This window comes from Gouania willdenowi, chromosome 8, assembly GCF_900634775.1.
Source record: "Gouania willdenowi chromosome 8, fGouWil2.1, whole genome shotgun sequence".
Lineage (NCBI taxonomy): Eukaryota > Metazoa > Chordata > Actinopteri > Blenniiformes > Gobiesocidae > Gouania > Gouania willdenowi.
Genome location: NC_041051.1, coordinates 26,860,211 through 26,883,837, shown reverse-complemented (window position 1 = coordinate 26,883,837; position 23,627 = coordinate 26,860,211). Strand labels below are relative to the sequence as shown.

At 39.5% G+C, this 23,627-nt stretch overlaps 1 protein-coding gene across 2 annotated transcripts; it reads right to left on the bottom strand.

Annotated features, from left to right (window-relative positions):
- Positions 1–1,679: 1,679 nt before the first annotated feature.
- Positions 1,680–23,424, bottom strand: tcf20 (transcription factor 20). Of its 2 annotated transcripts, none has more exons than XM_028454467.1 (6): positions 22,992–23,424; positions 4,306–12,341; positions 4,030–4,123; positions 3,887–3,950; positions 3,675–3,775; positions 1,680–3,137 (listed from the first exon to the last, which is right to left on the bottom strand). In XM_028454467.1, exons 2-6 carry the CDS (start codon positions 11,389–11,391, stop codon positions 3,121–3,123), a joined length of 7,362 nt encoding a protein of 2,453 aa, XP_028310268.1. In that variant the 5' UTR covers positions 11,392–12,341; positions 22,992–23,424; the 3' UTR covers positions 1,680–3,120. The 2 variants fall into 2 exon arrangements, with proteins under 2 accessions (XP_028310268.1, XP_028310269.1); XM_028454468.1 differs by having other exon boundaries at positions 3,901–3,950.
- Positions 23,425–23,627: the final 203 nt, after the last annotated feature.

Below are 23,627 nucleotides of genomic sequence, written 5' to 3'. Positions count from 1 at the left end.
CCTCCCAAACTCACTCTCTGGCTCAACATGTCCACCACAGTTAAAACGATTAATTTTGACAGCAAAATTTTGATTTAGTTTTAGTCATAATCGTTTCACTGAAATGCAACTTAGTCAAAATGTAATCATCAGGACTATTTCTGTAATTGTTTTGTTTTAGTCAACTAAATCTGTTACAGATGTAGTGGACTAACATATATATATATATTTGATTCAATCACAATCAGGGTTGGGGTCAATTGTAATTATAATCACGTAATTGATTATTAATTACAATTTGTTTTTTTTTCCCTTTTTATTCCAAATTTTATATTTTGATAGCACTTTGAGATGACTTGTTGTAGTTAGCGCTATATAAATAAACTTTAGTATATGAGAACATAATTGTAATTGACTGAGGATTATTTGCATTTCCTGAAAAAAATGCAAGTGTGGATGCAGATGCTGGCCCACGTCGCACTGCATTAGCACTAACATAGGATTAGCATAGCATTAACATCAACCTGGCATTAGCATTAGCCTAGCAATGGCGTTAGCACCGTCGCTACCCAATCCTTTCAACGCATCCGTGAAAAGCAGTTTGTGTACTACGTAAAACCCTGCTATTTAATAAATAATTTAAAATGTATGCTTTCAGTCAATTTTGATTTATTTTGGTTTTTATCTTATTTTAGGGATTTTGATTGTCAATGTTTTGCGTGTATTGTTTTTATCCGTTTTTTTAAATTAACAATTAAAATCACCGCAAAACAGTCAAATATTTACATGTTACATATTAAACAATATACATATTACAATTTTTAACAAACGTATGGTCGGTTTACATTCAAATATCACGTCCCACATGCGTTGAAAGGATACGGCCCGTGAAAAGACACTACTTAGCACCAACCTAGCATTAGCCCAACTATAGCATTAACCTAGCGTTAGCATAAACCTAGCGTTAGCATAAACCTAGCATTAGCAAGGGTTGAAAAAGGTTGAAATGATTGTTAAGGTTGAAAACAATTTTTAAAAAGGTTGAAATGGGCTGAAAAAGTGTAAAAGTTTGAAATGTGTTGAACATGTTAAAGGTTGAATGGTCAAAATCAGTTGAACAATGGCTGGGGATGACGGGCTTGAAAGTTGAAAAAGCTGAAATGTCCAATAGAAATGAATGGGAAAGAAAAGATCAAAAAGTTTAAAAGTTTGAATTTTTTGATAGCTTATTTGTGTAAATCAGACAAACGCTAATGTAAAAAAAAAAAAAAAAAGAACAACAACAGGAGGCATCCTTACTAATAAGAAAAAATGCTAGTTACTGTAATCATAATTGAAAATGGCAAATTGTGAAAAGTGAAAAATGTAATTGACCCCAACCCGATTACCATTGATCAACCTGATGTGGGTTGGTGTTATTGTTTTTTTGTAAATAAATGTGATTAATGTTTAGGATCACATGATCCACACAATCAGCTCAGTTCCTATTGGATCACTTACCGGCTTGTACCGCCTTCCACACAACCAAAGAACAAACTTAATGGTGTTTGGATTTCGCCTCATGTAAACTTTCTAGTTTTGTTTTCATTCGTTAAAGATAATATATAATATGTAATTTCAAATCTAAATTTAGTTCAACAGCGCTTACCAACAGACATCAGTAACAAAAACCTGTTCCAGAAATAAAAAGAAGGGCAAAGTTGAAGCATTTTAAATGTATTCATATTTCATATACATATTGACAGGTTTCAAATACAGCATGGTTTTGATAGTGTAACTGTTTTCGTTCAACTTGACCTATTTTTGTTCTTCTTTTTTTTACAAGAATAACAATAGAAAATGATAAAGACACCACCATGTACGATGCACTTTTAAATCTTGTGGCAATGCTTGGTTAAAATGGACTTTTCATCTCCCAACTACCGATGCACGTCTGCTGTGTCAGTACAAGATGAAACCCTTTACTTGGTCTGCTCGGCTCCCTGTTGGCCCATCGTGACAATGACATGCTCACCAACTCATGAGTCAAATGTAAATTTGTATTGAGTTTATACAGGTGTGAAACCAGCACAATGGTCCACATTGGTGACAACTCTTCAGAGTCCCGTCCTTCATCTTCATCTTCCCTCAGTCAGCTTGTTTTAAGGACAGCTCGTCCTCCATCTACATGTCCTCTCGCTTGAATGACATGAACATTTTGTACTTGAAAAATAACATCAAATCCATCTGAATTTTCATGAACACTATCTGTACCGTAAAAACTGCAGCAATGAAAAATAAGAACACTTTTCAAAAGGACCAAAATGGAATCAAAGACCCAGATATTGGCTTTTTTTTTTTTGTTTTGTTTTTTTTAGAGTCCCTCACACACTCATTCCTCACTCATACAGGTGACTTTTGAAAGGCAACAGATGTCCGTCCTCCAAGGCAATAATGTCTTTGTGGCAAAAACAAAAAAACTCCTCGACCCCGACAACATCGCTCCGCTGGCTCCTACCTCTCCAGGAAAAGGAAAAAACATGAACTGATTATGTGTAAAGTCCTTTTCATTTGATGAGTAAATACTGAAGAGAATACAAAATTATAATGAAGGCTAAAAGAATAACTGTGATCATTCTAATATCATAAGACAAAGTACGTACTACATTAGAGAGCAGATACAAAAGTCTCTCTGATTCTCTTCAGGGTTTGACACCCAGATTGTTCCCAAACGCCTCTTCAAAGTAAACAAATAAAACTTTAAAGATACAAAAATAAATGATAATACAGATGACTACAAATATGAATGTAACATTTAAAGGCTGCAATCAAAGTAAGCCTAGAGAGGAAGGCGGTTTCTTTTGCTCTTTGTAGAGAAGTCCTAAAGTTCTTCTGTCAGTCTTTTCGTCTTGGTTTTTTCCCCAATGATCTTTCTTCTTGCTGCTCCATTTCTTTATGTTGCACGCTCATTTTTTTCCCTCTTCCTTTTTTCAAACAGCAATAGTTGTCTTTCCATCAAAAGGATCTTGTGATTTCATTGTCTTGAGTGTAAATAATGCTTATTTCTGTTGAGAAATTGTACATTCTCTTTCGGAAAAATCCCACCATGGATGTCGGTCCAGGTTTTCTTTTTTTTTTTTTTTTTTCACATTTCTCAGTCGCCTATTGTCCAAAATAATCTGGGAGAAGAAAAACAACATGCACAGAGAGAATGCTCATATTTCACAAAGAAGTATAATTGGGACAAACAAACAGATGAGAGACCCACAGATTATGTAGACTGGCACTAACCCACAACCTTTTGGAAGACTGTGGTTCAATTATTACCAGTTCTGTCGTCCATAAACACCAAATATGACAGTTTAAAATATAGATCAGAGTAATTCAAAAAATGTTAAATAAAAAGATGGAATGAGACAACTTTGAGAAATGCACTTTATGAGAGTTTAGACATTTTCGTGAATGGTACCATTTATCCATTTGTGTTAGAAAGAAAAATGGCATTTTATCTGCATCACCAGATATATTGTAATCTGAATTTCATGCCTTCCCAAACTTTCTGTTGCACACCCTTTGAAGAATAAAAAGCAGCTTTGGTGGAGAGAGGTTTTTTAAGCAGCTTTGCACCACCTAGCCAGTTTGTCCTTACAGAAGATACATAAATATAAGGACTTCATCATAATCCTAAAAACACATGTTGATGAGTGTAAACTTACAGCTTCTAGACTCCAGCATCTCCCATTCCTCTTCATTTTGCTCAGCCTCTCTCTGACTGCTCCAAGTACACTGACTTGGCTGGCCGAAGGCTCTGGGTAAACTAAGTGGATAAGGAACAAAGAGAACCAATGATGATCAAATAATGTTAGTTCAAGCTGTGAATATAAAGAAAAAAGGAGATACATTGTGACTTATTCAAGTGGGAACCAACCTCTCTTTCTTTACCTTGTGCTTCGGACACCGCAGTGAGAAGTTATCTTCATTCAGGGAGCAATCTTTTAAAACAAAAAAAGCACATCAACACCATGCATGTCCTGCATGCTTGTTTTCACAACATTCAATGCATCTACTCACCAGCTTCAATAGCACACATGTAGTGATAGCGAAGTATGCAGCCTTTGCTGTAACAGCCCAGGGTGGATCCAACCATCTCACAGAATGAGCAACTCTGAGAAGAGGGATAGCAAATCATTGCAAAAAGTGCTAAGCAGCAAAGAATTACAATAATCAATGCCAACACAGTCACTAAAAAGGCATCCACCCCTTACACATGCTTAAACTTTTAGAATATTAAAGCAAAAGAAAGTGACAGTTCAGTGAAAGAAAATGACTAACTGACAGGACACTTACTGTTTCTCTGGCTCCATCTAGTGCTTCTTGCAGGCCATAGAGTTTCCCATTGACAAGGTATACTCCACTGGTCCACACTATACATCCTTCGTGGACCCACAGTTCTTCGAGGTCCATGGGCATCTGAGGCAACTGTGCAAGTTGTGCCAACGGTCCCAGGGAGTCCAGGGCTGGCGGTGGAGGCTGGAAAGGCAATGAGGCCTTACTGTTGGATGGCACCATCCTGGGGGATTTCTCACTGGACTTGTGTCTCCTTTTAAAGCGTGGGTGTGAAGTGAGCTTCCTGTGTTGAGGTCGCTGTTGAGCTTCCTCGGCTGGCTGATGCAACTGCTTTCGAGCCTTTTGGTGATCAGTTTCAAAGTCTGGCTCTCTCTTAAGCTCTGGGATTGGTCGGATATCTACATTCATGTCCCAAGTTAAAGAGGGTTTAAAGGTTCTGGAGGAAGAAGAAGAAGCCGTAGTGTTACTGAGCTTTTCTGCCACAGGTAGCATCATTTCCTCTCTCCTGACAGGTGACACAGTTACCTCTGTAGTAGTGTGAGAAGTTGTATTTGAATCTAGGCTGATTGTATAGTTGCGTTCAGGAGAGAACATGGTGAATTGATCATCTTGTTTGTCTTGGATAGTGCTCAAAACATTTGAGCTTATGTCTAAATTTGGTCCAGTTTTGTTTGTGCCAGTGGTTGCTTGACCCTGTCTGACCTGGGGCTGATTTTTTGGGAGCTTTGCAGCATACTCAGCTGGATAAAATGGCCCATAGAGATCTCCAAGGTGCTTGTAATTTGCCCACTTCTGGCACAGGCAGCATAGCAAACGGCCAGAGTGATTGCTCTCTGTAATCACAGGGCCTGAAACAACATGGCCGGATGAAGGAAGGGCTTTTCCTGACTCTCCTCTGGTCTCAACCTCATCACTCTCCCGGTTGTCTGATTCTTTGTCTCTCCTGGATAGCTGGGAGGACAGAACTGAAGTCAAGAGGGAATCAATTCCACTTCCGACTGCTTTTCCACCAACTGCACTACGTTCCTTTGTCTTTTCCTCCTCTAAGTTTACAATAGTGCAGACTGCCCCAATCTCTGGTACTTTTTTCTCTACATGTATGTGAGGAATAAATAACCCCCTTCTATTTTGATCTGAGGAAACTCTGCATGTGCTGAGGCTTCCTCCTGCCCTATTAGCTGTATCTGGATCATTTTTGGCCATTGGTGGTCTAGTAGTCACTACTACTGATGCAGCACCTCTCCTTCTCCTCCTTTGTTGTACACCAACTCCCAGTTGCTCATCCTCATCCTTTACACCTCTGCGTCTCCGGCGCACAGGTTTGACCTCAATCTCTGGCTGGGTGTCCTCACTTTCAAGATCTACTTTCATGACCTGTGGTAAAAGTGGTGGGTCTTGCAGGGTAATGTTTTCATTGTTCTCTGACACCAGAGGTGTTGTAGGGGTGACACTCGTAGTCTGGACTGGTAAGGCAACTGCTGGTGTGGCAACAGCTGTAGTTGAAATGGGCAGGGCTGGAGGAGCACTAGGACTTGAGTTCTGTGACTGGATTTGAGGCGGAGTCTGAGCCTGCGCTTGCCCTTGCCCTTGGTTCTGAGCTCGTTTCTGTTTATTGACACTTCCTACAGGCCGGCCTTTTTTTTTGCCCGATGGAAAATATCCTTTAGGGACAGAGCCGTCTAATGACTTTGAGTCTTGTGGCGAAAGACTGGACCTGCTAGAAGACATCTGATGCTGTCTGCTAAGCATGTGCCCTTGGCTATGATGGGGCGAGGTATTCCCATAGTAGTCACTACCAGGATAACCATCAAAGCCCATGCCAGATTCTTGAAGCTTCTGCCGAAGAAGGGTAGCAGCAGATTGCTCTCCTCTTCTTGTCTCAAGTTGCTGGTAGGTGTTTGTGAAATGTTGAATATCTGACAAGGCAGAAGAAGATGGGGGCGGAGAACCTTGGACTGGACGAGGAAGGGGTGGAGGAGGTGGTAATGGTCCAAGCAGAGTGAAATCTTCTTTGTCACCAGAACCTGATGCCACAGCCGTCCCTAAACCAAAGTCAAAGTCTTGCTGTTTGAGGACTTTGGACGTCTCATGAGGATCACAGGATGCGTAGGCAGTAGGTGGTATCGGCCCAGCATCATCAACCCCTCTGAAGGGAATTATGTCATTTAAAGAGGGACTTTCATCCATGTAACTATCATCGCCTCCTGATACATCAGAGAATTGTTGCAAGTCTTTATCCTGTGATTCTTTAAATGCTGATATTTCATGCTGAGTGAAATGTGGGTAATGATTCGGCACATCAGCATGACCTGCCAATTTTTTAACACTTGGTGTAATTTTCTGCACAATTGCCTCCAGTTTCAGACCTCGTCCTTTTTTGGGAGGTAAAATATTGGTGTTACCACTTCGTGGAGAGATGGGTTGTGTGCTCTCTCCTGTCAAAGGCGAAGAAAGTCTTGAACACCGAGTATCTGATGCAGAGTCGCCTTCATTGTGGTGGTTTGACTCAGATTGAGCCCCAGGTGAGAGATGCATATTTGTCCTCAGCTGAGACGCATCCTGAAGTTGCCTTTTGGCTGGAATGGGGGAGATAAAGGAGCGGACTCTCCTTCTAAGCATCAGTGGGTTGGTTTCTCCTGAACTCCCAGCTTTAGTCTGACGTTGCACTTGTGGCTGAGAAGCTTTCACCTCAGCGGGAGCCTTGGCGGAGGTGGACAAAGGTGGTTGGGGAGGACAGGGGTGTTGGACTTCTTCTGTTCCTCCTCGGGAGGTCTCAAGTTCAGCAGCATTTCGGCCGTGACTTATCTGCATTGGAACAGGGCCATGTGCAGGAGCAGAGGATGGTTGCGTTCTATAGTAGGCATCTCCATCTGTCATTCGGGCACCTTCTCTTCCTGTGTGCACCGAGTCCCACATTTTGGTGTCATAGTACGTGCTTTGATGATGCAGTAAAGTTTTGCTTATGTGCTGCTCAATTGGCAGATCAGTGTGGGATATCATCCTCTGTCTTTGCTCTGTTTGGCTAATCTTTTGTCTTCCAGGAGAAGAACTAGGATGCATCATCATCTCTTTTGAAGACCTGTTCATTGTTTTTACCCACCCACTTACATCATGAGGTTGATGAAGGGCACCACGGGGGTGAGGGTACATTTCAAGATTATTTGTGGCTTGAACCTGAGGAGATAAATTGTGGTATGGGTGGTGAGAGGGAAAATTGGGATTAATACGTGGCACCATAGTGCCTTCTCTGGTATCGCTATATTGATAGCCAGGAAATGCAGTGCTGCCGCCAGCAGACAGATCCACCCCGTGGAGATAAGACTGATGTCTCATTGGTGAAGATAAAGGATTAGCACTCATAGGGTGAGAAGGCATAGGGGATAGATCAACATTTCCTCGCCTGTAGGGGTCAGCATTCATTATGGTTGATGAATGACCAGACTTAGAATGGAACTCTATGTCTCTCTCATTAACTCCACCACTGCCATGAGGCTCAGTTTGTACGTTTTCAGTATCTGGCCCAGTCTCTATAAGTGCTTTCTCAATTTTCATCACTTGTTTATGTCCACTTTCTTTTTTACAAAGATCATTAGCCACAGCCAGTTGATGTTGAATCACAGAGGCTCCCTTCTGCATTTTTTCCTGTTCTCTCTCTCTTTCACTCTCCCTGTTGCTCTCTGGTGTGCTGCGTCGTTTTGGAGACACATCACAGATGACGGAGCGCCGCTCTGATGGGGCTGAGAAGGAACCTGATGTTTTCTGAAGTTCACGTTTACATGTGCTGCCAGTTAGTGGTTCTGGCTCTTGTAAAAGAAGTTCCTGCACAGCAGAAGACTGTGCGGACGCAGATAATGCTTTTCTCTGAGGCAGAGAATAGTCAGCTAGGTTTATATGTTTTGGTGGAGGTTGCCGAGTCTCTGCCAGTGGAAACTGTCTCTGGTTCACACCCACTTCACTTTTTTCTGAATGTTGCTGAATCTTAGCATTGATTATGTCTGACTTTAACAGGGATTGAGGATCTTGTGTATAATCATTTTCGCATCCAGTTTTCTGATTTTGGGATTTTACAGAGGTTCCCAATAGGGCATTTTGAGAACCCTCAGTTACTCCTTGATGCACCCTTAAATCCTCTGTGGCGCCATAGAGATGTCTGCTTTGAAATTGTTGAAAAACTTGGAGATGTGCAGGGTAAGTTTGCTCTTGTCTTCCATAACGCCTATCCAAGTTGTAACCTTGAAGCACCTCCTGTAAAAGGCTTGGAAACTGCTGCATTTGTGGATTTTCCTCATGACCTTTAGCAGTGGCCCCGTGGCTTCCCTTCTCTTGAGGCTCTGCTACAGAATTTGGGTCCTTTAAATGCACTGACCCATAAATAGTTTGTGCTTGTTGATACCCTAAATATTTAGGATTTGACTCTGTTGCACCATCTGGGTTAGTCTTCCCTTTGATCTTCACGGACATATCTGAACCATATGCTGATTCTGCTGGGTTATATTTCTGTGGGGCAGACACGGTAGGACTTTGAGGTCTCCCGGAGTTTGTTTTTTGATGGTGGGAGGAATAGATAGTGAGATCAATACCATCCTCTCCATTGTGACTGCTAGATTCCTTTAAGTAGGAGTGTGGCCGTTTTCCTTCCACACATTTGTCTTGAGTATTGTTACTCTTGTTAATGTGATTTCCCTCAGAACGAGTTGAAACTATCACACCAACGCCACTGGCATTCTGCTCCCCTTCAGGTTTGTGCTTTTCTTCTTTCTCAATATTGTTCATTCTGGGTGCAGACTGCAACATATTTTCTTTGTCCTGGCCATTTTTCCTATTTACTTCATCATGTTGCATATTTTTACTGCCTTTCACCTTTTTTGCTGGCATGCTTTCAATATCAGGCTTCATAACTTCTTTTTCAAAATCTGTTCTTCCATGATCATTGTATGTTAAACCACGGTCGGGAACAAAATTTGGCTGGATTGGAGGGACACTGGATGAGGTTGAAGAAGATACTATAGGTTTTGAATGGAAAGTTGGGTCGTTTTCAGTTGACTGGCATGCAAATGATGAAGAGGGAATGTTAACATTATTTGCTTTAGCTTCAATGACTACAGGTTCTTTTGATTGGGGATCAAAAGTCATGGCATTAGCATTGGAAGCTTGTCCAGTATGTGGTTGGTTGTGACTCATAGGCAAAGAGTTATAACTTGCTTGCTCTGATCCACTGCTCGTGCCGCTCATCTGCCTCTTTCTACCATATTCTCCCTCAGAAAACTGCTCCTCTCGCTCAGTTTTGTTCCCCGATGAGCCTCCGTACAACATTAATGAGTCTTCATCAGCACCAGCCTCCAAGCTCACAGCCTCACCAGTCCCAGAGGATCCACCATCTTTGACTGTGCTAGTGCTCGAAGCTGCACTTGCATTTCGACTTCTTGGTTGTGATGGTGGCACACCGTTTGTTGTTTGCTGCATCTGCCCACCATCTTTTTTCTTTTGTGAAAAGACTGTGTCGGCAAGGAGCATGTGATGCACTGTGTTTGGTAAATTGGCTACTTGTGAGCTCAAGGCATTAAGACTATTCAGTCCGGCATCCTGCATTTTGTCAAGTGAAGAAGAATAGACAGCAGAGCTCTCCTCCCGGGATCCCATTCCTGTGCTTTGACCGATTTTTAAGCGGCCTGTTGGATGGGGATTGATACTTCCAGCTGCACTCATGCTGTGACCTTTATGACTACCACTGCTACCACAACTACTGATACTGCTATTTGAGTTGGGTGTGGGACTTAACTGTGACATGGTCTGCAGTAACCGACCATGGCTGCTACGAAGGTTTGATGTAGGGGGGTGTAAGGGACCATGAGCCGACGAGTTTCCATGTGCCTCTGGGACAACCATCAAAGGAGAAGGAGAGGAGCTACAGCTGGGCGAATGTACTGCAGAAGCAGCTGGTGAGGGGTTGGATATAGGGCTAAAATTCTGTGTAATTTGACTTTGTTGAACATTAGGATGCATTGGGGACTTTGGGATTTCTTGAGATGGTGTCTGAGGTACAATTGCATTAGAGGCTTGGGGATGTTTAGCATATGCAGAGCCTGAAGATGAACCCTGGTGTTGCATCTTAAGAGAGCTGTCAAACCCTAGACCTAAGTTAGGCTGTTGGGTGCGATGCTGTATTGTGGCTGGGTTATGAAGCGATTGTGAGTGTGAAGAGTATGAATGATAGTTTGTACCATGGTAACTTTGTGGAACGTTTTCCATTGGGCCTACATTATTAGCTGAACTAGAGATGGAGTTTGAACCAGAGTTGACACTAGAAGTATTGTTGAGTTTGGGATCAAACCCAGTGCTAGCAGTCCCATCTAGGTATCTCTGTGAAGAAGGGCTGTACATTCCCGATGAACCAGAGGAAGCTGCACCCTGTGGCGCGTAGTGCGAGAACTGTGGGGTCATTCGGTGCCCAGAGTGTGGGTAGCTTCGAAGCTGTTGTCCATGGTGACCAGCTGGGAAAGCCTGTCCAAGCTGGCGGTGTTGCATTTGAGGACTCGGCACTGGCTGCATTGCAGAATTCTGGCTCATATTGTACTGATGAGAAGGAGAAAAAGCTCCAGAACCTCCACCTGAACCAGTACTGGAGGAGTAATCTACTGCATACGGTGACATTAAGCCAGATGATGTCGAGCCAACTCCAGGGTGCCGGTACTGGTGAGGTATAGGTCCATCAATATTTGGATAACTAAACCCTCCCCCAAAAGCCATTCCTCCTCTTCTATGCCTGTCTTTTACCCCCATTGAAAAATAATAATCCATGGCCTCTTTCCTGTACAGGTTGCTACTGTTGCCACTGTGCATGTTACCCTGTGTTGGCAGTGGATCCACAGTTCCTCTGTTTCTTGCACTATAAGCCAGAATTTGGCTGGCCTGACTTGGGTGGGGGTGGCCTCTGTGCAGGCTCTGCTGTGGTATCCCTGCATAATCATCCATCATCCTGGGGGATATCTGTGGCTCTGCTGACTGAGAGGGATATGGGGCTCCCCCCCTCCCACTAAAGCCAGGCGGGAGTGAAGGAGGAGCTGGACTGTTTGAGAAATTCTGCATTCTTTTCCAAAAATGATATTTAAAAAGGAAATATCCGTTAGTCTTTATGTTCAGGAATGATTTTGATCAAAAGGCTGAAGTTTTATGGCAGTAACAAGTGAAAAAGAATAAGCCTTCCAATTGGCCAGATGAGTAAAAATAAATATGTTGCATTTGGTATAATCACTTGTTGCAGTTGATAAAGATGATGTGCATGCACTTCGATTGTGAATTATACTAAGATGTCAAGAAAAATTACTGTTCCAACAAAAATATGACTTAAGAGGCAATTATTCCCAAAAAACTGTAGCAGTTTGGCACTGAGTAGGCATAGAAGTCTTGAATGGCAACCACATCACCATATGTTGAACTTTAAAATGCCTTAAACTGAACATGTGCCACTAAATTAGCAGCTTTAACCAGTAGAGAGGTTTCAGGATTTAACAGATTTGTGATCCAATGGCCTCTTGTAGGACAAAACTCTTAATAAAACCATTGAGACTTTGTTTTATCGTAGCAATTATTCATGAAAAGTTGGCAGAGACTTAGCTCACGCCTGCATGAGGCAAAAACTCCTGCAGCAGAATTAAAAACTCCATGGAAAGTCTCAGCGATTGATGAATTATGTGTCCAATTACTTCATCGTTTCCAATCTATTTGCTCACCACAGCAAGCAGTCCTTTGAAAAGAAGAATTACTTGGTCCTTGTTCAAAAGTTTTTTCCTGGAGCGTGTTTAGGTTCTTCTCTGCGTCTCTGTGTGTCTCCTGAATTGAGACATCTAATCATGTGTTTTCTTCTGCAAACTGTCATTTAGTTCTACCTAGTTTCTTGGCAACAGCTTTCCAAAGGGAAGGTAATCCATTTATTCCGATTTGAATTCAGTCAATTCAAGCTCCGGTTTTCTGTTTGCTTCAGTATTTCCATGCAGATAGGTTTGTTTTCCACAAGCTGCCAACCAGAAGCCACAACTCTGAAAAAAACAAAAAGTAAACTAACAGTTAGCATGATTTCCATCTTGAATATTTACTAAACACAGTTTTACATACCTTTATAAATAAACTTGGTAATATCCTATAACTGCAATACTCATACATACACACAAATGTGACACAACAGTTATTAATGCAAAATGGTAGAGACACTTCTTTCAGACTGTGTCAGGGTGACTGTAGCTACAGACATAGCTCGCCTCCACCATGGTGAGTGTGTTTTGGGTTGCTACTCAGTAAATAAAAAACAAACAAGAAATCACGTACGGTCTACCAAAACTGCAACCCCACCCACTATAAAATAAACTTTGATGACAAAATGTAAAATATGAATACAATTTTAAAGCCATCTAACCTCAGCACAGTCAGTATTTGGTTAGCTTTTAAGATGGTCAATCGTTAATAGGAACACTATCACTGTTTTAGCAGAATGGCCTGACATGACCAAAGCAAAACAAAAAAAACAAAAAAAAAGCATATTGTGATTCTAATAAATGTGTTCATGAACTGTGTTGATATTCTGCATTTGTTAAATGTATTACCCGAGTGAAAAAATAAAAATAATATCACCCATTTACACGCAATTTGTCATTGTAAAAGGGATGTCAGAGAGGTGGAAATGTTCTATGATTTAGTTTCACGCAACATGACAGACTTCGACTTCTGAAATAGAAATTGTTGTATGACACAGACTAAAACTTTTGTCATGTTTTGTCACGCATTTACACAATATTTTCTGCTGTAATACCAGTGATCTAATGTCTAGCACTGGCTAGTCTAGCAAATAGATTAGGGGTGGGCGATATGGGAAAAATATATCACGATTTTTTCTTTGTGAAATCGTGATCGCGATTTTATCACGATTTTTTTTCATTCAAATCATTTAGACTATTTTAAAGTTATTTACCAATAAAACAAACCAAATCACCGAATTAAAATCATCGCCCTAAATGAAAAAAAGGAATAAAAGATCATTTAGGACGAGGTAATTATCTTTTTCTCTTTTTTTTATTGTATGTAAGCAATTTATCAAACTGGTTCCTAGTACAATTAACATCAAACACAAAAGCTGACAAGTTATTTTAGTCCCAGTCTTTTTACTTTGTTTAACTGAAGTGGTGTAGCATTAGCATTAGCAATACTTGCTACATAACAAGGCAGCATATCAGTCTAGTGATTTCTATTCGTTATTGAGGTAACACACTCATATTAATAAAATCCTACTTTAAGCAGTGTTTGAACGCCTCATTTCACACAGTTTAGACAATCATATCCTTTACAAGATAAAACGTTACTGCTTTGGTTACATTAGGCCTGTGTGATATGGACCAATATTCATATCTCAATATTTTTCCTCAAAATGGCAATAGGTGATATAAACTCCATTTATTATTATTTTTTTCAATAGTTTTACAAGAAAAACAATAATGGGTCAAAGTCAGTGGAGAAAAATGCCACAAAGACCCTTTTATTAATCACTAGCAGCACAATAACAACATTTTGTGTCACTTTTGACCTTTTCCTACATTAAGGCTGAAATGTGATTCAATTATGTAGTGTTGCTTTTTTTAAGGGCAGCTCTGAGTTGCTGAAAGTAGTTTTTAAAGTAAATCACATTCAGGACACTGTCTCTTTAAGAGTGTGTAAACAGCCCCGTTATCTACAGCAGCAGATCTCTGCTACAGCGCAGCGACAGAGTCAGTTAGAGGAGAGAAACATATGCAGGGTTTTCTCAAACATATTTCAGTGCTTCAACACTCAGAACTAATAGAGTTTAACAGACAGACAGACATCTGCACTGAGCCTCTGACAGACAGCCTCTAACACGGAGGAAGCAGCACAGCTAACTCTGTGTCCGTGCACGGGGGGGGGATATGACGCAGACACGGCACCACAAGGGTTAAAATGTGAACTACAGACGGTTCTACAATCTCCGGGATTTGGGAGATCGTTGTCATGTTGAAATCCTTAACGATCTAATATCGTCATATCGAACACCTTTAAAACGGATGGATGTCAAATTTCTTGTCTTGCTTGTTTCGGGGCATTTCCGCTGTGTATCAATATGACATTAATGACATCTAACTCTAATAAGCATGTTGGGCACAATTTTGGGATGTTTAATTGTCTGTAATGACATTTAATTTGGGAAAGTCAATGAAACAAAGAAAATGAAAACGGGTGACAGAATTTGAGGCTCAACCTCAGAAATATTCCAATTGCAACAAAATGCTTTTTATTACAAAAACAAAAAAAATATTTTGTTTAAAACTTGTTGCAGTGGACGTTAAAATCACGTCAAAACCTAGTTACCAAGTATGACGTGGCTCTTTACCAACAAGCAGCTATAGGATGAGAACCTGACCCAGATAAGCCCAATGCCGGTATTGAGGGTTTGAAAGAGCCAATAACCGACTCATGAAATAAGAACACTGATATACACAAATACTACGACTAAATTAAAATAAGGAACTTTACTTAATAACACTGTCAACATAGGACAAAACTGAGCAAACTGTATTCCCGGAATACAATGTAAAGAATATTCAAAAATAAAGATGCTCAAATCCCAAACAGTAAACATGGATAAATAAAAAAACAATGAACAAGTAAGTTCTCCGAGTGTTGTGATTTTGTAATCATTACTGTTGATTCAAAAGTAGAAGCTTATAATGCAGAAAGCACAGCAGAGCTACAGAATATCCACGCAGCAAAAAAATAGACTATTTACCTATTTATGGCTCAACCGATTAATGAGTGAGCTATTATGTCGATTAATCGGAGAAGGCTTGGTCTTCATGCACAGATTTGTGAACTCTAAATAAGTGTTAAGCTCGCAGTTGTTGTGCACATTTGTAATTGTTACAACTCATGTTGTTGAACCCTGATTGTTTATTTTACAAAATGTCTATTTGTACGGTTGCCGTACGGACAACCCCCAGTGCTATTGGCATGGTTACCAAAGTACACGTATGTAGCGTCTTAAGGTTAGGTTCAGGGTTAGGTTATAACCCAATATTGCAACATTTTTTAGAGTTAGGGTTAGGATTAGGTTTAGAGTAAGGTTTAGTCTTAGTCACGCGACCTAAACTGGCCAATGACTGACCTATCACGTGACCTAAACTGGCCAAATAGGGGCGCTGCGTACAGACAGAATGTCAGTATAATGATACGGAAACCATACGGATAGCCACTGCCTTTATTTTAATAAATAACCTTTTTATGTGTTTGTTTGTTTGTTTGTATTGCTTTTCAGTCTGAAATAAAGATATCTATCTATCTTAAGGTTTTTCAAAAAACACTTAAATTTTTTCCCACAACTGTGAAATCTCTTTACACGCATTATGAGTAGAGCCTTGAGTTTGGCTGGTGCTTTAACATTATACGCTTCAGCTGTCTCTCCTCTCTGACAACAAAAAAGTGTGTAGGAGAGAATCACGGGTAAGTGGCAGCATGCAATTAAAGCAACAAAATAGCTTTGGCAAGGTCACCAATACTTCCTCAGTGTAAACAAACAACCCTGCGGTGGAGCCAAGACACAAGGAGACAGTCGTCCGCTTTTTACTGGCTCTTCCAAGTCCATTCACATCACCATGTTCAAATTATCCTACTGTAATTGGATTTTATTATTATACTGATAAGAACAAGATAATGCTACTTTCTTTCCCCTTAATAGCCAACAAGCCCAGCATACATCTCTCTGTTGCTCAAAATAAAATAGGTAATAATAGCCATAAAACCAGATTGTGGGTTGGAACATTGAGTGTAGAGTCTCACACTGGGAAAATACTGGTTTGGTTTGGATCTGTAAGGGTTTTCTTGGTGGGGACATGACCTTAAATATGGCAGAGTTGAAAAGAACAAAAAGATGTTTTTGATTTTTTTGAATTTCCTTTAAAGCGATTGGTAATTTAAGTTATCAATTTAAAAAGGTCCAACACAAAGTCCTGTAGATGAATGGATCAATCATGAATCTGTGTGCTCACAATATCATCTAAAAAGCTTTGTCGTTGGTGACGATGCATTATTTCACATGTGATGCAGTAAATGTTCAGTTTAAAACCACGTATGGCATCTTTAACGCGAGAAACGAAAAAGACATGAAAGTGTGTGTCGGCTCACCATTGCTCGAGAAAATTGTGAAATCTAATTAGAGCAAAAATATTAAAGTATAAATCTAAACTGTCCTATTTTACAGAATAATAAATGAAGAGGGTTTTTAAAATAAAATTTAAAAAGCGCAGTTAACTCTGTTTTTCTAAATTTCCAGAAAAAGACTTTCTTTATTATTATTTAGTCTGGGTGATATGTGTCAAAGTAAAGTTAAGTGGCTTTAACCAAGGAGAGGAAATCACCACTCAATAAAAAAACCTATACTCAACTTTGATTTGACACATATCACCCAAACTAATATCATGAAAACTAGAGTTCTCTGCTTTTGTAAATGGCCTTTACAAATATTTTATGCCTTAATGTTTCTATGATGGGTATCTGTAATGCACATGTTGGAATAAACCTTAAAATAATGAATTCCAGATGATCATTTGATAATTAAATGTTTAAATAGCCATTACCTGATCACCGTTTTCTGAAAGCATTTGCAGTGACACCAAAGGGACATGATGAATTATTATGATTTAGCAGTGATTATTGTTACCGTTAAGAAAGATTTTAATAGGTTGGCCACTTGAGATTAAATTGGGCAGTAAGTGGCCTCTAATTTATTATGATTTTGACACTTTGCACAAAAACTAAAACCAGTTTCAGGATGTCCAATAAATCATAGTGTTCACAGCAGCAGTTTTAAAAGGCTAAATGAACAACAAGGAAATTGCTTTCATTTCTACATATTTGTGTCAAGTCAGCATTCAATGTAATTGTAATGAGGTTGTTAGAACTCTTAATGTGGGTTCAAGATCTAGTTTCTTCAAAACTTTTACCCTCCGAACACGTCCTAACATTTTAATAACCCAATTTAACCCAATTTTGTACGGTATATGTATACATGTTATGGCTACTCCTAATTATTCATATGATATCTAAAAAACTGCAGTGATATTTCATATCTTTAAGGAATGCATATAATGTCTATGTAATATGTACAGATATTGGGTATGTGTGTCATATATATAATAATAATAAAAAATAAAAACAAATCCATATAATTCCAGCTTGTTCATTTTGTTTTCTTTTTTGAAATATTATGTTTAAATAATATGTTTCATTTATTCAGACAACTTTTTGGGAAGGAAATTTACTTTGATCTCCTGACATGTTTTGACTGCCAACTGTCAGTCTTCCTCAGAGGTGATCAGCAGACGCCTCTGAGGAATACTTTTTCCACCTTTAATGTGACCTAGAACCTGTACAAGGCAATGGAAAAACCAACTGAAACCTTTAAAGGGGAAAAATAAAAAACTTAAAATAACCTGGTTGCATAAACATGCACACCCTTAAACTAATACTTTGATGCAGCACCTTTGGCTTTTATTACAGCACCCAGTCTTTTTGGGTAAGAGTCTGTCAATATTTCCGCTCTCTGTAAATAATGCGGATCAGCGAACGCAGCAGCCCGCATCGGCCGATGCCGATACACGCAAAAAACACAAAAATAGGCCGGCCAATGTATCGGTCAACTATCACTATCAAATAGTTTTCTAAGCAAAATGTTGTAGTGGGAAAAAGGGGGTACTTGGATTCAGAAATAAGATAAAGGGGCCTAAAAAGTTTGAGAACCACTGCACTAGACTGTTAAAACCATGCTGTGGTATCTGGCCATAGGGTGAAATCAATAAACACTCCAGTTCCTTTAGGTTTTTTGGTTAAATATCTAAAGCTCTCATTTGTCCAACAAAACAGACTGTAAAGGGCATATCTGAGGAATTTAGGAGACCTTAAACTGGTTATTGGGTTTTTCCAAACCACTCATTAACTATTTTTTGCTTGGGTAAAGATTCCGGTTACATTGAATGCATGCATGTCATAGTATGTGTCAAAGTAACCGTAACCTTAGGTTCCTGTTAGATCAGACCACATGGGCCAGCCTCTGCTCTCCACATACAGCACTGAGCCTTGGTCACCCTGTTGATGGCTTACTTCTGCTCCTTCTTTGGACTTACTTTGGATAAAATACTGACCACAGCAGACTGGTATGACCACACATGATCTGATTTTGTAGACGTTCGGACAATGTCATCATCACAGCAGGTTTCATGTAAAATTCACTGAAATCCCTCAACTCGCCTGTTGTTTCTGTTTTTGTTTAAAACTAGAGACAAAATGTTCCAGTGGTAGACTATAACCTATCCACAAACAGCTGCTGTGATGAAGAGAAAATTAGTGTTATTCATTTCACTTGTCAGTGGTCATGGGAACGTATTCCTTTATAGCCAGGGATGACTGCATGTGTTTAGCTTAACATGTGCTCACATGACATCTGGATAAAAGGGAAGCAAAGAAGGCCACTTAATGCTTTGGGCAACAAGGAGCCAATGGTTCCGGTCATCCAACTGGTTTCAACTGAAACATATCAACCCGTCCAACCTTTACGATGCTGACAATTATGTTGTATTTAGACATAAAAAGGGATTGATGAGGGGTTTTAGACTGTACATCACTAATCTACCTGAGCTTCAGTTTATTGTTATTTTGATTAGGGGTGTCCTGATCCAATACTTATATCAGATATCGTTCCGATATCAGCCAGAAAACGAATATCAAATTTTATCGGACTGCATCTAATATCTCAGATATAAGCGCACCGATAAGTTTTAGTTGTTTTTGTCCCCGCCCTCAGTTGTTCCCACCATATACTGACAGTAAAAAATAACTGAAGTGAACTTGAATTGTTGACTATTGTTCTCTGTTTGAGTAACATCACTTGATCAAGCTTTTTCTAACATTACACACTACAAAATAAGTTATAAAAGTATGTGTTATTTGTGCTGATATCGGATCGGATGGATATCGGCCAAATACTCAAGGCTGCAATATCGGTATCGTATTGGAAGTGAAAAAGTTGTACCGGGACATCCCTCATTTTGATTTAGTAGTGACAGATACTGACACAGAAACAAAAGTTATCTGTGTCTTCCTTTACATACAAACTCATATTAAAACAAGTATTGTTTTTTTTAGAACGTCATATAACCTGCAAATAATTGATGTATCAGAAACGTTTTAAAAAGGAATCTCATTGTGGCAAACCAATAAATATTTAGATTTAATGACAGTTTGTGTTTAGAGACCAGCTTTATCTCATAGTTTACGTTAGAACAACATGAAACTAAGAGATAAAAACACAAAGTTTTCCCTCACAATGTCATCTTTTATTTAAAATAAAAATAAAGAAGAAATTCTAGGTTTACATTTGGATAGAGATTATCTTTAAGTGTACAAGGCTGCTGCTCGAATGACCTAAATTTACAAAATATGAATTAATCTATCATAAATTATTATTAGGGTTGAAGAAAAATATAAATTACAGTATGTAGCAATATTTGTGTGTGACAATAATGTCAAAAATCAACATTTCTCTCCAAAATCTACATTTTTTTATATGATGTCTCTATATGTGGTCATAGGTTAACAATAAGCGTAGTGTAGTGCACATTCAGATTAAATGTCAGAGTGACTGAATGGCTTTGGATCTGCATTGTTGTTTTTTTTTTGGGACTATGACTTGTTTATTGTTTCTAGAAGTGTTTGATTCAACTTCTGTTATTTGACAAAGAAATCAAGGAAGTTATGATCGTGATAACCATTACTATGGAATCGCAACACTTAATAAATCTAAACGGCAACCAAGTAGCGTGATTAAAACCGAATCTGGACAATATGCAGACCTAATTATCAGTGCATAATTAATATTGGATACCCAACTTTCATCCAATATTCCTGCAGCCTAAATGTCTTCAGTTGTACTTAAATTTAATATCAATAGTGCTTTAAAAAAGGGACCAGCACGTCACTACATAACACTGGTTTAGTCATCTAAACCGATGGAATATATTGATCGAACACAGATTATTTTGTCTGCAAAATGGATGTGCGTTGGATGCCAGAAAATCTGCTGACCATTGTTTCAGGAAAAGCCTTCATGAGATAAAAACCCTGAGACATAAATGGAATGGTGCAGGACCACTACAACCAGTTTGAGGGGGCTGACTTCACTGGCCTTCAAATTCCTAAAACCCAGTTGAGGACATGGCTAGGTTTACTGTGGGGAAAAAAGGTCTCAGTTACACAAGCTATTCAACTGGAAGAAGATGTTAAAGTATGTAAATCTGTGTTTTTGCTTGTTTTTTTTTTTTTTAAATCACACATAGTGTGTCCTCTCTTCCACTTAATCAGTTTATTAATATTAGATTCTATCACTCAGCGTAACACAAGGGGTGCAGTTAAAGGAGACTGTACAATCCCAGTGAGAAAGAGTGCATTTGGCCAGTCGTCCCTTTGCATTTCAAGCTTCCAATTACTGGAATGTATTACCTGTAAATATTAGGGACACTCCCACATACAGTATGATTCATTTAATACCCAGTTAAGAAAATGGCTTTTCAGTAATCAGACCTGCAATCATCAGCCCTGATAGTCATGATTAGAGTGACCAGACCTCCCAGTTTTCAGAGTTAAGTCCCGTGTCCCGGTTGATTTCCCCTGATTTTTCACAAATTCAGTCCCCGTTTGTCTTGTTTTACTAAGAAATAAACGTCTGATGTGGCTGACAAAAAAAAAAGATCCTGAAAGCAGCAGCAAATTTTGCTTAAAAACGTGATCTCTGTGGACCGTGAGCTGCCAATCACAGCAGTTGCCATAGTAGCGCTTGCAATATGAACCAATTAAAAAGCTCAAAAGTCTTCCATACACTTGCAACTCAATGCTGATTGATTAATAGCATTGATAATATTACGCGTTCTCTTTCTCCACAAAAAAAAAAACACTTTTTTTGTTATTATTCAAAACATTATATTTTAACTTAAAATGTTACTTTTTTTTTTTTTTTTTTTTTTACTGAGGGCCACTTTAAATTTGGTTCAGCTGTTGCAATAATACATTTATTCCCAAACAGAAGAAAAGAGAAATTTAATTTGTGGCCATTTTTTCATTACAAATAAAAGCACATGTAAATAGTTTATTTTGAAAATATGTCTTTGGTTAAATTACTGTCCTGGTTTTAAGTTTTTAAAATGTAGTCATCCTAGTCATGAGTTGTCTTGCATTTTATTTTATATTTAAAATATGTATTGAAACTGAATTATACATTTTTAGTAAGGTGAATTATAAAGTTTTATGAATGTTTTTATGCTGTTTTAGAATGTGACTATTTTTTTTTATGGTACTTATGTGGATAGATTTTGTTTTGAGGGTGACTTTTAAAAGCTGTCCAGGGACAGCAGATGAACTCTGGTACATGAACTGTAATGTAGAGCTGCACAATTAGTCAAATTTTAATCGTGATCACAATTTGGATGGCCACGAATAAATTAATTTGATTATGGGCAATATTTACATTTAAAATGTATGCTCCGCTGCGTATATCAAATCGGGCACTTTCTCAACCATGAGTCAGCGGCAGCTTTGAGTAATTTGGTGGATTGATGAGAGCTGTGAACTGTAATTGTTTCCAATGAGCTGCATTTCGTGAAAGCACTCTGTAATAGTGTATTTATGCAGTTAACCCTTGGTACATTTTAAATTCATGGGTTAATTTCTTTTTTTTTTTGTATAATTTTTATTTAAAGCCTCATTTTGCACTATAAACTGTTCATATATTGCTTTTTTTTTTAAAAATTTAAGTAGCACAAAAGAGATACAGATTTTCCCCTAACATGATAAATAATTGTGATTATTACAATATTGATAATTTAAAAAAAAAAAAAATGTGATTATCATTATGGCAATAATCGTGCAGCTCTACTGTAATGTTTATGAATGTACATTGTATCTGTCAAATAAATAAAAATAAATAAAATTAGAAATGACACCGCAAGGACACCTTTTATAAGTCTAACATGGTCTGTGTCTTGTCTGGTTAGAAAATGGGGAGCACAACATTAGGCAAGCAGTGGTAAAATAAAGGATGGATGATGATAAAGAGAATCTGACCCATGTGTCCTAATAGGTAATGGACCTGGTTCAGTGGTTTTTCTGAGGTACATTTGTTGTATCTGGGTGTTGTTACATGAATGGCCAAACATCAGCTGTGGTATATTTGCATGTTGAGCCGTGTCTGGCTGCCATCCTCTCAGTCCTGGCTTAGCTTTCACTGCCACAACAGCAGCATTAGCCAACACAGCTTTACGCATTACAATTAGCTTTGTTACTGCTGCCTCTTGTAGCTTTGTGGGTCAACGTCAGCTAAAATGACTCTAATTAATCATGCTAACGCTAAGCTAGAACCACTGGTTAGCATCCTCAGCCAGCTAATTTTCCTCCGTTGCATTATGTGAGGGTTTCATGCGGGGAAACGGCAGTCGTGGCAGGTCATAGGCAGCTTAGCAGGCTTTAGCCGACAAAGTGGGCTGATAATGTAGGTACACGGTGTAGCTAGCGTTCATGACTAGCAAGAGAGCATGCACATACACACGAATAAACAGAGCTAACGTACACACAGGCCAGCTAAAGCATACCTGGACCCGCAGCAGCACCAGGCCCCTCCAGGACCGCACCGTCGCCTGGTGACGATCCGGCGGCTGAGGCAGGAAACCCCGCCGTGGGGAGGACCGCTCTGCAGCCCCGACAGCCCCGCTGCTCCGGGGCCCCGTCACGACGCTCGGATCCCCGGCCTTTGTCCAGCAATCCCCCCTTCTGTCTGATCTGGTTTTCCCCTCTTTTGTCCTCAACTCCAGGGATAATGAGAGCGGAGCACGACCAGGGTCCGCGCACCCCCCGCCCCCTCTCACACACCGCTGAGGTGAACCCACTTTACCCCCGCCACAAACAACACCTCAGTCCCTTCCACGGAGCTGCATCTGCGTGCCTTTACCAGGAGCTCGACTCATTCCTCTACCTCCTGGACCTTCTGTGTGTGTATGTGTGTGTGTGTGTGTGTGTGTGTGTCTGAGTGTGTTTTTCATGCAACAGAAAGACCGCCTTGAAAATCCTCACACTCATATTCCTGCACCCCCTCCCTCAGCCCTCTCCATCACATCCCTTCATCTCCCCTCCCTCTCTGGAGCTTTCGCTTTCCATTGATTTTCACCTATTTTCACCACAAAACCCTCAGATCAGGCTATTATTGGACATCCAGAATTGTTCTGCATGTC

What these genes read in the sequence shown, in the direction of transcription:
- tcf20 (XM_028454467.1), bottom strand. Translation starts at nt 11,391, where the DNA reads ATGCAGAATTTCTCAAACAGTCCAGCTCCTCCTTCACTCCCGCCTGGC. An exon ending in CATGTGTGCTATTGAAGCTG is followed by an intron (nt 3,951 to 4,029) that starts GTGAGTAGATGC and finishes TTGTTTTAAAAG; the next exon opens with ATTGCTCCCTGAATGAAGAT. An exon ending in CACAAGGTAAAGAAAGAGAG is followed by an intron (nt 3,776 to 3,886) that starts GTTGGTTCCCAC and finishes TTATCCACTTAG; the next exon opens with TTTACCCAGAGCCTTCGGCC.